This window comes from Arachis duranensis, chromosome 10 (genome assembly GCF_000817695.3).
Source record: "Arachis duranensis cultivar V14167 chromosome 10, aradu.V14167.gnm2.J7QH, whole genome shotgun sequence".
In the NCBI taxonomy this organism is placed as follows: Eukaryota; Viridiplantae; Streptophyta; class Magnoliopsida; order Fabales; family Fabaceae; genus Arachis; species Arachis duranensis.
The window spans coordinates 84,268,781-84,282,000 of record NC_029781.3 but is presented as its reverse complement, the minus strand read 5'-3'; the positions used below and the strand labels follow the sequence as shown (position 1 = coordinate 84,282,000).

Sequence of the window (13,220 nt, the reverse complement as noted above, 5' to 3'; positions counted from 1 at the left end):
ACTCCTGCTGGTGGTTGGGAGGTCTGAAGGAATTGGAAAGGGAAGTATTAGTTAGACTGAAGTATCTTTAGTCAGATGCCATTTATGGTTTAGCTTGTTTATAAGCGTTGATATTATCTGGAGGAAGTTCTAGGATTGCCTTTGGCTTTCCTCCATTATTATGTATTATATATGTGGAAGCTGTTACCATGCTGGGGACCTCTGGTTCTCACCCATGCGGATTTTGTGGTTTTCATATGCAGGACGTGAGGCTTCTCGCTGAAGCATGCTGGAGACTTCTGGATTAGCGAAGATCCTTTGTTCTCGGAACTCTGTTTTGATTTTATATATGTATTTGTGTCCCTTTGGGTTTCCTTTGGGGTTTTCCTTATTATATCATATGTATATATTGTTATGCTCGGATCGGTTATCTTTGCAGCCGGATCTTGAGTCTTGATATTCCTGTTTTTGACACTCCTTTGTATATATATAATCACGCGTTGGTTATCCTTGTTCGTTACGTTATCGATCGGAGTGTTGCGCTTTCGAGTTGCGGTTTTTGTTTACCCCCTTTTTCTACAAAGGCTCCTAGTTATAATCAATCATTCATACTACTATACGTACTAAATTTTTATTTTAGAGGTCGTAATACCTTGCCATCTCTGAATTATGACTTAAGCATAAGACTCTGTATGGTAGGGTGTTACACTTCCTGCGTACGCACGCGCGCCAGACAGAAGCAACTGGCTACGTATGAGGAGGTTCGTGTACGCAAAAACCCTAAGTCACGCGTACGTGTGAGAGTGTATTTTGGCCCATTTCACATATGCATTACCCTTTCCGAGTGCGCACGTGCACCAAGCAGAAACACATGGCCGCGTATGGTATGTATTTCTTATGCATATAATGCAATAGCTCCAAAAAGCTGCTAAGTCCAAAAATTACACCAAACTTTGATCGAGCATAACTTCCTCATTCTTTGAACGGCATAAACATCTCAGACCAAATTTTATTTCTAAACAAATTTGACGCAAATCAGAGGTCTGGATACCAAGTTATGCTTCGCCAAAGTTGGGCCAAAATCACAATTTTCACAAAATTAGCAAACCACAATTTTTAAAAACATACACTTTTCAAACCCTTTAAAACCAACCCAAACCCCAGCCAATTCAGCATTAATCACATTCCTCTCAATTTAAAACCTTCTTACTCAATTCAAAATTCACCAATTCACCACTTTTAACCAATCTCACTTGAATAACTCAATTTCAAACAACATACCTTGTCAAACATTGTTCCATACCTCAATTCTAACAATATTCAATTCAATCAACCACTATACATACAATTAACATCATTTTCACTATCAACATGGTACCAACCACAATTCAATCCCACTAACCATTAATCATATACCAACGCATGCATATCTTACATACAAAATTCCATCAAAACCCTCCAAAAGCACTAACCACATACATAACAACACAATCCATCTCAACCAATCAACAACATCAATAATTCAATTCCTATCCTAGGGTCACTAGCCTATGTTTTCACATTACATTACATTTTAGATACGAGAAACCGAAACCATACCTTGGCCGATTCCCCTCTCAATCCGGAACACCTCCAATTCAACTTTTCCTCAACTTTCAAGGCTCCAACACCTCCAAAAACATATTTCTAGCTTGCAATCCTCACAAAATCTCCATCAAGCTTCAATCCACTTACATACATATATTGCCTAATACACATAACATACACTCACACATACAAACTCAATAACTAATCACAATAATTCAAGTATTTCACTAGAGTTGAGAATTTTTACCATATCTAAGGATCAAAGAGGCAAGATTAACCCTTTTTGTCAAGCTAATTGGATCCTATACATCAAAAAGCTCAAAATCTCAACACTTTTACCCAAAAATTTCAATATCAAGGGCTGGGAAAATTGAGAAAGATTTGTGTCTTACCTCATGAATAATATTTTGGGGTTTCTAGAGATCGGCGCTATAGTCGCGTGGCCACAAACGGTGCAGCGATCGAAACTTCAGATCAAAAGTTATGGTGGACTGAACAAAGAGCAAGGGTTTGAACTCAAGGTTCTCTCCCCAAGTGTATGAGCAGCGTGTGTTTCACTTTGGAGAAGAGAAGGAAGATGAGGTCTTTGTTTTAATGGGCTTGGGTTGGGCCAAGGGCCCAATATGGACTTAGTTCTCCTGGTTTGGTTCGATTGGCTCAATCTTGAGCCAAATTCTTTAAAATTAATATCGAAATTCTTGTTTTAATTTTTTCTATCACATTAAACTATAAAATTTTATTTTCTAATTTTCTAAAAGAAATTTTAATTTATGGGTTAATTATTCATTAATTAACCGGGTTTTACAGTTTTCGTTCTTAATCCTATGAATCTACGGTGGAACGACAGTATGATCCCTTATTCTACATGAGCACTTGTGATTCTCGACAGAGCTATCTCGCTTGGGCTATAGCTTGAAAATACTCCTCCTAAACTGAGGGTTACCTACGACTGATTGGTATATGTGACATGAAATCCTGTCAGCTTTGGGTAATTAAGGTTTCTGTGACACTAAACTAGATGTCTAAACTTCATCCTTTGATCTGAAAAAATTGACCTTGTCTGTGGCGTTTTAGTAAGATTTGGGGAGATTAACTCGCTAAGACATTAGGCTTTAATCACTTATGGTTTGCCATGGAATGAATCATTCGTTGTTAAAATAATTAGTAAGAAGTATTAATCCGAAAAGATAAACATCTCCGAGACCTTAACTATTTTTTCATTATTGTTTTTATATCAATTCTTTACTGTTTTCTTTATTATCTTGTTTTATGCGTTTTCAACAACAACCCTTTTTTCTGTTTGTCTAACTAAGTCCTACAAGACAACTATTACTTGTTCAATCTAACAATTTTTGTGAGATCGACTCTTACTCATCTGAGATATTACTTAGATGACCCGATATACTTGTCGATAAAGTTGTGCGAGTTTAATTTTCGCGAACTAATATAATCATTTTTAAAATATCTTTGACTATCGAGATATTAGTAAACATGTGTGTGGACTACAGTGCGATTATGTTCGAAGTTTTAACATCTGTTTTAACTATTTCTTCGAATTATTTGGTAGGAGTGACGTGTGAGGACGCTATTTTTCTGTTTTACTTGAATAATTCTACTTCTTTGTTTGATTATAGTTGGTAGTTGCTGCATTATAAGTATGATGGTCGGGTTATGTACAACATTATGAATCATGAAAATCTTAATATTCTTTTGACTTAATATCTAAATTATAGATGGTAACTGTTGAATTATAGTGATTAGATCACAGAGTAATACCATTTTTATTCAATCTTTTAGATTTATAATATTGATAGATACCAGCATCTCTTTCTTCAATTTCAGTGTATAAACTAAAGTACATTTAATATATATTTATGCTTCATTTTCATGATGTATAAATAATATACTACATACATAAATATATATATCTCTGGTGGCTGTTCAAAAAGTCAAGAAATTAATGGTAATACATGATGCACGATGATGAGTAGCTAGCTATAGGTTGTATATATTAATTTATGAGTAGGGGGTTATTGGGAGAAGTGTGAAGATAGAATTCTTCCTGTAATGGCGGTTGCAAGTGCGGCGGTGAAATTGGGATCCTTAGTCAAAGAAGTGGCCATTTGTTGAGCTAACAGCTGGGGCTGCAGCCGCATACAAGAAGACTTTTTTCCATCATTGTTATTGCCAACCGATTCTAATAATTCTGACTTATTGACCAAGTCAACTCTAGTAGGGCTTTGATAATGATCATCACTTTGCAGGCTTGATGAATAATAAGAATCTTGCGCTTGCACATGGTTGTGCTCTCCTTCGTATGTTGCCACCAACATTCTTCGATCTTCTGCACTCCTTTGCACCTATTCAATAAAAATTCATACCATATAATTTTCTTAAGAGAGACGAAAAACACATAACATAATTAAACCAACTTGTGATAGCGTACAAAATGAGAGTTGGTTAGTATCAGTTTAAAATAAAGTTAGAAATAGTAGAGATAGAATTGAACCAACTTTTTTAGTGTAAAAAAAAAGAAAATTAGCTAGTGTTAGTTCAAAAGTAAGGTCAAAATAAAGGGAAAAAAAGTGTTGGTTAGCTGCAATTTTTCATAAGAAAAAAGTATTAGTCTTTATTTCGAAAATTTTCGTTTAAAAAAGTGTGTTAAAAATTCGAATCATAAGTTATCCATATAGTAATTTATTAGTCAGTAACAAATTTTTAGATAAAATTCAAAATGCTAATGAATTAGTCTTTGTCTTAGATATACTACAAAAAATATAAAAATACTATTTATACACTAGAATCAGTTACTAAAATCAGCCATTAATGTATTTGTAGAAATGGATTCTCTTTATTTTTTTAATACTTGAGAGAATAAAGTGTGTTCTCTCACTTTTAATTCTATAAGTGAGACTAAAAATAAATAGAAGAGAGAAAATAATGAAAGATTAGATTAGACACTGGATACCATCTATTTTTTTTCACCAAAAAAGATTCATTCTCTGTATTTATGTATAAATATATGTGTAGTTTAATTTATTTTTATTGTGTATTTATATTCTAACATGTATTATATACTGGTGGCTGATTTTATTATACACATAGGATAACCAAAAAATATATACACAGCATATTATATTATTAATAACTACTACTACCTTCTTCTTGACGGGGCAATTTGGGGCATTGGAGCACCTGAAGTAAGCCCTAGGAGAGGGGTTATCTCTGGTCACTTTCTGCCCATATTTTCTCCATTGATATCCATCCCTCACATACTACAACACACACGTTATTAATAAATATTATTAATTAATTAAGGCTTGATTAATATTATCATTAGTTAATTAAAAATATCACTTACTAAGCTGGTAGTATCAGATGCTTCAGTTCGTACAACAATCTTGGAAACCTTTGGCGAACCTTCATGCTTAGCTCTTTTTAGTGTTTCTTCGTCCGTACTAGTCGGGGTGTTGCACTTATCAGTATAGGTACTCATGCAGCTCTCACTCTCCGCCTTTCTCTTCCGCGTTGGCGTCCCTGACGCCGCGGCTTCTTTCTCGGAACTCACCATGTTATTGCTGCTCAGTTGGCTGAGCTTGGTTTTCAAGGCAACATAGTTCTCACATACTTGCTTCAATGTCTCCGTTAGCTTCTTGTTCTCACAGCTTAGCCGATGCAATTCTTCAACCAAAACCTCCGGCTGATCCGATCCAACCCCAAACAGAAAGAAAAAAAAAAAAACTGAATGTTATATACTCCACCAGGCAACTCAAGAACATGATAGAAAGATTTTATTTTTAAAAAAAGGAGCTCAACACAAAGTGGAACATAATACTAGCTAAAAAGCAAAAGAAAAGGACTCAAACACATTATTACATGTATAAAGTATATTAAGTTACTGAAACCATTCATAAGATCTTGTGTAACAGCTTAATTAAACTTCTCCAAGAGATGATTCAAGTATATATGTACCTATATTTAAGTACAACTGTTTTTACTTAACCACAAATTAAATACTCGAAAGATGAAGATTTATAAAAAGTATTACTCTCCCAACCAATATCTGAGGTTGAATATGAGATTATAGATTTTGATTTAAGAAATTAAAATGAGTACATATTGATTCTAGAAAGAAGCTTTTGCGTGAATCTACTAACGACTTAAAATTTCACGGAAATTGGTTTTACATATAGATACTAACCGCAACATCCGTTTTGTGAAGGGGAACAAGGTTGAGGGTGAGAGACGTATCCACGCATGTTGTTTCCATGACAGATATAATGAATGTAGTTCTCACTTCTCACTGGCTATATATAATTGAGTTGTGATGAGGAAGTTTAAGCGAAAGATGAAAGGTATGNAAATTAAAGGAAAGAAGCAGGAAAATGATGAGGGGATGAAAAAGCAGTCTCCTTAGCTACAGTTTCGTACTTGTTAAGAAAGATTTTTTAATTCTACAGTTAAAAGATTAATTTGTTATTTATAAATCTGTTATTGATTAATTAATTATTATATATATAAAATAAAATTTAAATTTTTAATATTTATTTAAGTGAATTAATAAATTAATTATTAAACTAATCTAAATTGGCTACAATACAATAGCTTTACTATGTGATGGTTTTTTTTTTTTTTGGTCATGGTACTATGTGATGATGAAGCAGAGCTGTGAAATTTTTTTTTGGTTCTTTTCAAACATTGGGCCTTGCCTGCCTTAAGCTCATTCTCGAAGATCTGAGCCATCACCGCATCTGAAGAAAGCCATAAAACACTTGACCCCGAAAAAAAAAAAATCGTGTAGAAAACTGAAACCACTAATTTATTTTTATTTTATTTTTTTAAGAAATTAAAGTAGTATTTTAACAATATGGTAGATCACGGGGAAAAAAGGAGAAAGAGAAATCTATCCTCGAAGGAGTGGATGAAGAAGATTTTTACAAAGTGGTCTATCTAGTCTATCGTAAATTCGTAATCGTAATATATTATATTAAAGGCAAGTAGATGTTTTGAGTTTTTGGATGTGTGCTCTTCTCATTGACCTTAATATTATCTCGTTGACTTCAAATTCGCTATGATTCCGTGTCCGATTTCTCTTTATCGGGACTATTATTATGTTTTTTTGTAAGCTTAGTTATCTTAATTCCCTTGTGCTGGTATAATGGAGAGTGGGGACTATCTTCTTTGGTCGTCTTCGTCGTTGACCAATTCCTATAATTTGATATCTTTCTTGTTATTATCAACTTTATTTTTCTTCTGGCCACGGATTTGTTTATGTGGGAATAAGGTTAATTAACATAAAAATATTTATAAATTAAATCTGCTGTTTTTATTTTTTAAAAAATTAATAATTAAAATTTGTTTTTCTGTTTTTTATTTTTATATTTTTTTGTTCAATCAAAATTTTTAAGAGATGAATCAGTTATTTCTAATAGAGTTTATCATTCATTCTTCATCTTTCTCCAAATGAGACAATTCTTTTTAGTATTCTTCTTCTTCCATTCTTTTTTTATATATTGTCGCTTTGTTCTTCTTACTCACTACTAACTCCGGTCTCGGTCTTTCTCTCGCACCTCTGCCCTTGCAAACTACTCTTATAAGGTTTTATTTTATTTTATTTTTTCTATGAAAATTATGTCAATTTGGATGCTCTTGTTTTGATAGGATTTCATGATAAATTTGAGACTCGATGCAAGTATAACTTGTACCTAACTCAGTATTTCTATCTATGTAAGGATCTATGTAAATAGACAATACTTGTCCAGTCAACTGTAACAAAAGTAGAATTCTTCAATGGATTTTGCAATAATTTTTGAGTATCCATGAACACATGTTTCTGAGCAGTAAAGATTGATGAACTATTTAAAATTGTTTCTCTTTAGTTGATAATGGCATAAGATGGTAAACATTTATGAGGAATGCATTTCATGGTTTTCACTTGGTCTGTGAAGCATCCACCCTTATATCCGGAACGTGAAATTTATCATGCAATATTTTAACTGGTGTCTGAAGTTTCGATAATGCTTGGTAGTATTTGATATAATACAAATGTTCTAGGAATACTGGTTTGAACAAATCTTGAAAATGAGGTGTGAATTGTAGCAAGAGACCTAAGTTGCTTGTAAAATTTGTGAAAATTTAGATGTTAGTAAAACGAGAATGATGTTAATATTTTACCTTCAAGATGGTGTAAGATGGTGTTTCTTTTTATAAACTTGTGTTTATTATGATGAAGTACATGAAGAAACTAGGTTGCAGTTCCTATATTCTCTAATTGTAATAAAGTATTGAGTAGCACTTTGTTTCTTGTTTACATTTCAGAACTTGTACCTCTGATTTTTTCCATCATTATTTTCTTTTTGTGCTTAATTTGTGACATGCTGTGATTTTTAGAATTTTTTGGTTTTGACAGAGGATATACTCATAATTTGAACTGCTTAATGCTATTTACATACTTTTATCTCCTTTTTGAAAAGCTGTTCTTTTAGACTGTAGAGCAAATCTGATATTTCATGTGCTATCTTGGTTTATGTATACCATATGTATAAAGTGATGCACTAAAACTAAAAGCACTATGGTTATTACTTGCATTGTATAGCGACGGTGATGATGAATTTTTTGACTGCACAAAGAAAACGTCTTCTCGCCAGAAGCCTTGTGACAACTAATCTATTGAGACTGCTGATACTCTTCTGGATAAAAAAGATGCCATTATCCAGGAGATGAATGAGAAGAAAGAGTTGCTTATAATTGAAAAGAATAGATGTCATCAGAGTCTGCCAAGCAAGATGAAGTTGATGATTCCCTTGATGCTTACATGTCTGGACTTTCATCCCAACTTGGTAAAAGTTATATTTGTTTGCTTTTTCTGGTTGCTTGCTTATATTTGCACATATTCATTGTATGCAATTGTGTGCTTTGATGTGTTTGAAAGTAATACTAGAAAATGAGTTGTCTCGTTCCTTCAAACTCTAACTTTATGTGCAATTACAAGTCTTAAATTGGACATTTCATTAGCACATGTTAGCTTATCCTTGCTGATTTCATTGTTGCTGTCAGTTCAAGACAAAAGTGTGCAGCTTGAGAAGGAATTGTCAACTCTTTAGTCCAATTTGGATAGGATTTGCTACTTATTGAAGATTGCTGACCCAACAGGCAAAGCTGTCAAGAAAAGGGAGTTGAAAACACAAGAACCCAAATCAAACAAATCTCAAGAAGTTGCTTCTAACTTAAAAAAGAAACCACAAGCAAAAACCCAAAAAATCAGTGACAAAGTGGACGGTGAGAATGTTGTATACACGGTTCCAAAGCCCCAGTGGCTTGGGGCTGTAGAGGACAGGGTTACAGATGATAACCAACAACCAATAGCCCCTTTGCATGATACGAATGAGTCCAACCAGTTCGTTGACTACAAAGACAGGAACAAAATTTTGGGTTCAGATGATGATGCAAAGACTAGAGAATCTAATATTGAGTCTGCTACTCCTGGTCTGATTTTAAGGAAAATAAAACAAGTTGAGATGACGGGTGCAAATAGTAATGATGTCACTCGGCAATCGACCTCTGCTCCTGTGGGTGAAAAAATGGCTGAGGATGCTGTAGCTTTATTATAAAGCACAAAAGGGGATTGTATACAACTGATGATGTGGAAAACCAAGATGAGGAGAAGAGAGCCTAAAAGAGTGCTTGAGCCTGAGAAACCATCATTTTTGAACGATCAAACAGATGACACATGGGTTCCCCCTCAAGGTAAGCATAATTGGTTTCAATGTCCTTACTATATTATTGGATGTCATTTTTTCAGAATGTTCATATTTTCCTGTATCGTGTGTGCAAGATAATCAGGTGATGGACGAACTTCTTTGAATGACAAATATGGCTACTGAGCAGATTTATGCATAACGTTGCCGATTTCAAAAAATAATGGATATCGAGGGAGGGTTCGGAAGAACCTGGTAAGATTCATTGAACCTGCAGAGTTGGTTGGACAACTCATTGACCTGCATCCTTTTATCAAATGGAAGTGGAAGGATGACGATGAGGTTACTTGGTGTTTAAGTTACAACAGTAGTGTATTTAGCAGACATGGCAAGTTGAGATGCACTTTACCATTGGTACAGCCACAGGATATCAGAATGCTACTAACAAGTGACTTTCTCTTTTTTTTTTCTTTTTTTTTAAAGTACAGAATGGAGTCATTTGAAAAACAATTTTGTTGCTGCCCACTGTAAAGGTTTATTTGAAGTAGGTGTGTGGTGTTAAGAGGATTAATGGAGAGCTCCATTGTTATAGGGAAATGACATTTCAATATTTCATCATGTTAAAGGTGGTTTGCAAACATAGATGCTTATGAAAAATCTTCACTGTTTTTCCATATGCATGAAGATGTTTATTTAAGGAAGGAAAGATGAGTACTTCATCTGGTCTCTGAAATTTCATAAGCTAAAAATGGCTCATATTCTTTTTCTATTTTTGGTGCATATAATATCTACAATAAATTATCTTAAACATGTTATAAAATAATAAAAAAGAATGTTTCTTTTATATTTAGTTATTTACAAAAGAAAGCTTATAGAAAATACACATGTAAAACCTTATCTAAGGTACACATTTGCTATTCTCTTGATATTAAAGATGGTCTTGCAACTATCCCTGGGATAGTTTTCATGGAGACTTGTGAGCTGAACTTATTCGCAGATCTCTTCCCAAATTCTTGAAATCAATAACTACTACACTCACTAACTAGCAATGCCAAGCTTTATCCCTTGGCTATTTTTTTCTTGAAAGCATCATGGTTGCAAAAGCTACAAAAGCTTCTATCTGGTGTTAAGGTATATACCCTCAAAAATTCCAGTAGGACGAGTAAATTTATATTATCATACCAGACAAGAGTCCTCCTCAAGACCCTAGATGCCTTCAAAGATATATAATGCCACTGAGGAACAGCCTGTATCGCGAGCGCATTCAGAAGAACTGTTGTCGCTATTATGCACATGTCAAAATAACTCAGAATACGGTCAATAAACCCTAAAGAAAGAGACCATGCCCTACAGAGGGCTGCAGCAAGATCAGTTGAAGAAATATGGTGACTCTAAAACTTCCCTTAGGTCGAAGTTTCCCCGTTCCGATAATGGGGGGAACATTAATGTTGAGAAAGATCCCTAGAAGCTCTTCTTTAACTGCTCACAAATAAGAACATGTTAACAGATCTAGCAGTAACCTAGAAATTACAAAGAGGCTATTTATACAAATATAAAATAAAATAAATTAACCATTAATATCAACTTTTGCATCTAGCCACATAAGTTTCCCCATCTACTAAAAACATAGAATGGTTTTTTCCGTCATTTTTTTTTTTTGAGAAATTCAAACCAGATTTCAGGTTGCAGAAAACAAAGCACAATACCAAAAAGAAGTATCTACTATTTAATTACACAAATAAGTATGAAAATACCAACGAAACTAAAGATAATAAAATCAATTTTTCCTCAAATATTCCCAAGAATACCAGAGATTAAAAATAATAGCATATCATGTAAATGACGTTAACATCTAAACCATACATTTTTCAGTACTGGGGTCTCATATGGTTTAACAAACTTCTCTCTGAGTATTCTGTTCATTCTATCCACATCACACGCATACGTTCAATATGAGTCATGAACCCCTAAATGTATGAACAAAAATCACTTCTTGTAAGCATTTTAATCATTATAAATCAAATCTGAATGAGTAGAACCTAACTAGCAAAAACCTGCAAAATTCAAGCCTTCTTTTTTGCAGGTCGCCGCAGCCATCATCATATGAGTACCATCAAGTGAGTGAACAAAATTTGGGGGAAATGATGTCCTCTGCCTCTTTGCCATGACCTAGAACATTTATAGAACAAAACAATTTCATATTATTGTTAAAAATTTAAATCCTAAGCTGTTATTTAGGTCATTGAAGGAGTACAAATTTCTGAATAGTTTCAATGTTATTTAGCTTCCCTATGTTTTGAATCTTGGTGTTATTTTCATATCATAACTTCTTATAAATTATAATCAATAGGGATGCCTTGGGCAAAGCATAAAATAGTTAATAGATAAAATCTAATTGCCTCCGAAGTAAATGATCCAAATATCTATACATGATGTTAAGCTTACTTTATCTGTTTTTCGTTGCGATGTCAACATCTGAAGTGAAGTTTTGACCTGTAACCCATCACATAATAATAGCATTAACCTATATAAAGCCGTAAACTCAGAATTTGAGGGTATATTTGGCATGGGAAATTTTGGAAGGGATGACGAATTGAGGTTTAAAGTAAATAATATTTTGAAGTTCTTTTTTAAAAATTGAAAGAATAAAATGATAATCCTCCATCCAAACATATCCTGAGAAGTATATTTCATGGAAATTCTACTATACTTACAATATGCCTTCCAAGTTTCCGGTAAGGTTGTACAACAGAAAGTCCAAGAGGAGTGGTCCAGTGACCTGGCTGATTTTCAGATGCAATTACCTATTCAAGGTCATTGTCATACCAATTCTGTTACTAATACAAAGACGACAACAAAAGGACGAAACAAGAATCAAAATATGTGCATCACACATGTAGGTAGAAAGAAGATTGTAACATACTTTTGCATAGTCACAAAGTCATTTCATAATATTCCGTGCACCTTGAAACATCTCCTCCAAGGCAGTTAAGTTGACCTGAGAAGGAAATGAGATTAGACAAGCAATACATGTTATGCTACAAGGATAATATATATCTATAATACAGAGTTATTTTCACCCTCTCACCTTTGCAGCATAACAAGAAGCGCCAAAGAGTTCGTCATCATCTAAATCGGATTCTCTTTCTTTCAACCTCCTCTTTATCTGCTCCCGCGCACCAATGTACGTGACGTCATATACTGATGTCATCATTGTCTGCTTAACCAATTTTCTATCCACCTAACAGTATACAAAATCAGATCAAAATCAGCTTCTACACGAGAACAAAAAATAATAAATAAACGAACCATAATTGCTAATTAGAAAATTTATTTTCAAATACCTTAAGAACCTAAGATTCCAGATGAAATTGTAACTTATTCTTTCAAAAAATACGAGATTGCATTTATGCACCAAGTAACACCAAAAGGATGGCATAGAACCTGATTAACTAGTCTCCTTGCATGTATGGTATCGGAAAATATTGCAGGATCTTTCTGAGTATCCTTTTGCATAATGTGCAATACTCTACATGAAAATGACATTTGTAAGACTAAGTTGTTTACTAGGAATTTTCTCTCTTTCTTGAGGAATTTCAAACCCGAAACTTAAATTAATTTAACCTTTTTTTTTGTTCTTTTTAAGCTCTGTAAATATCAGAATATGATCAATATACACAAATAAAATGCAGATTAAGAAAAAGCATAATAAATGTAGTGTGGAGTAGAGGTTGTCTATTAGAAAAGAGTAACGAGGAGAGGTAAATTATGACAGTATGTTAAGTACCTAAGGAAAGTGAAAAATTGCATCTTAAAAAGGCTAGTTCGCAAGGGCAGAGGTGCGAGAGAAGGACCGAGACTGGAATTAGCAGTGAGGAAGAAGAACAAAGCGGCAATATATAAAAAGAGAAGGGAGAGGAGAAATGCTCAAAAGGATTGTCTCATCTGGAGAAGGGT

General features: G+C 33.8%; 1 protein-coding gene and 1 pseudogene across 1 annotated transcript; both read right to left on the bottom strand.

The window, feature by feature from the left end:
* Window positions 1–3,308: 3,308 nt before the first annotated feature.
* LOC107470609 (probable WRKY transcription factor 40) lies at window positions 3,309–5,915 on the bottom strand. Its single transcript, XM_016090012.3, has 4 exons — window positions 5,768–5,915; window positions 4,928–5,266; window positions 4,725–4,841; window positions 3,309–3,926 (listed from the first exon to the last, which is right to left on the bottom strand). The coding sequence occupies exons 1-4, from the start codon at window positions 5,834–5,836 to the stop codon at window positions 3,597–3,599; spliced, it is 855 nt and encodes a 284-aa protein (XP_015945498.1). The 5' UTR covers window positions 5,837–5,915; the 3' UTR covers window positions 3,309–3,596.
* Window positions 5,916–10,631: 4,716 nt separating this feature from the next.
* Window positions 10,632–12,809, bottom strand: LOC110276929 (DNA-directed RNA polymerase 1A-like; annotated as a pseudogene).
* Between the last annotated feature and the right edge of the window lie 411 nt (window positions 12,810–13,220).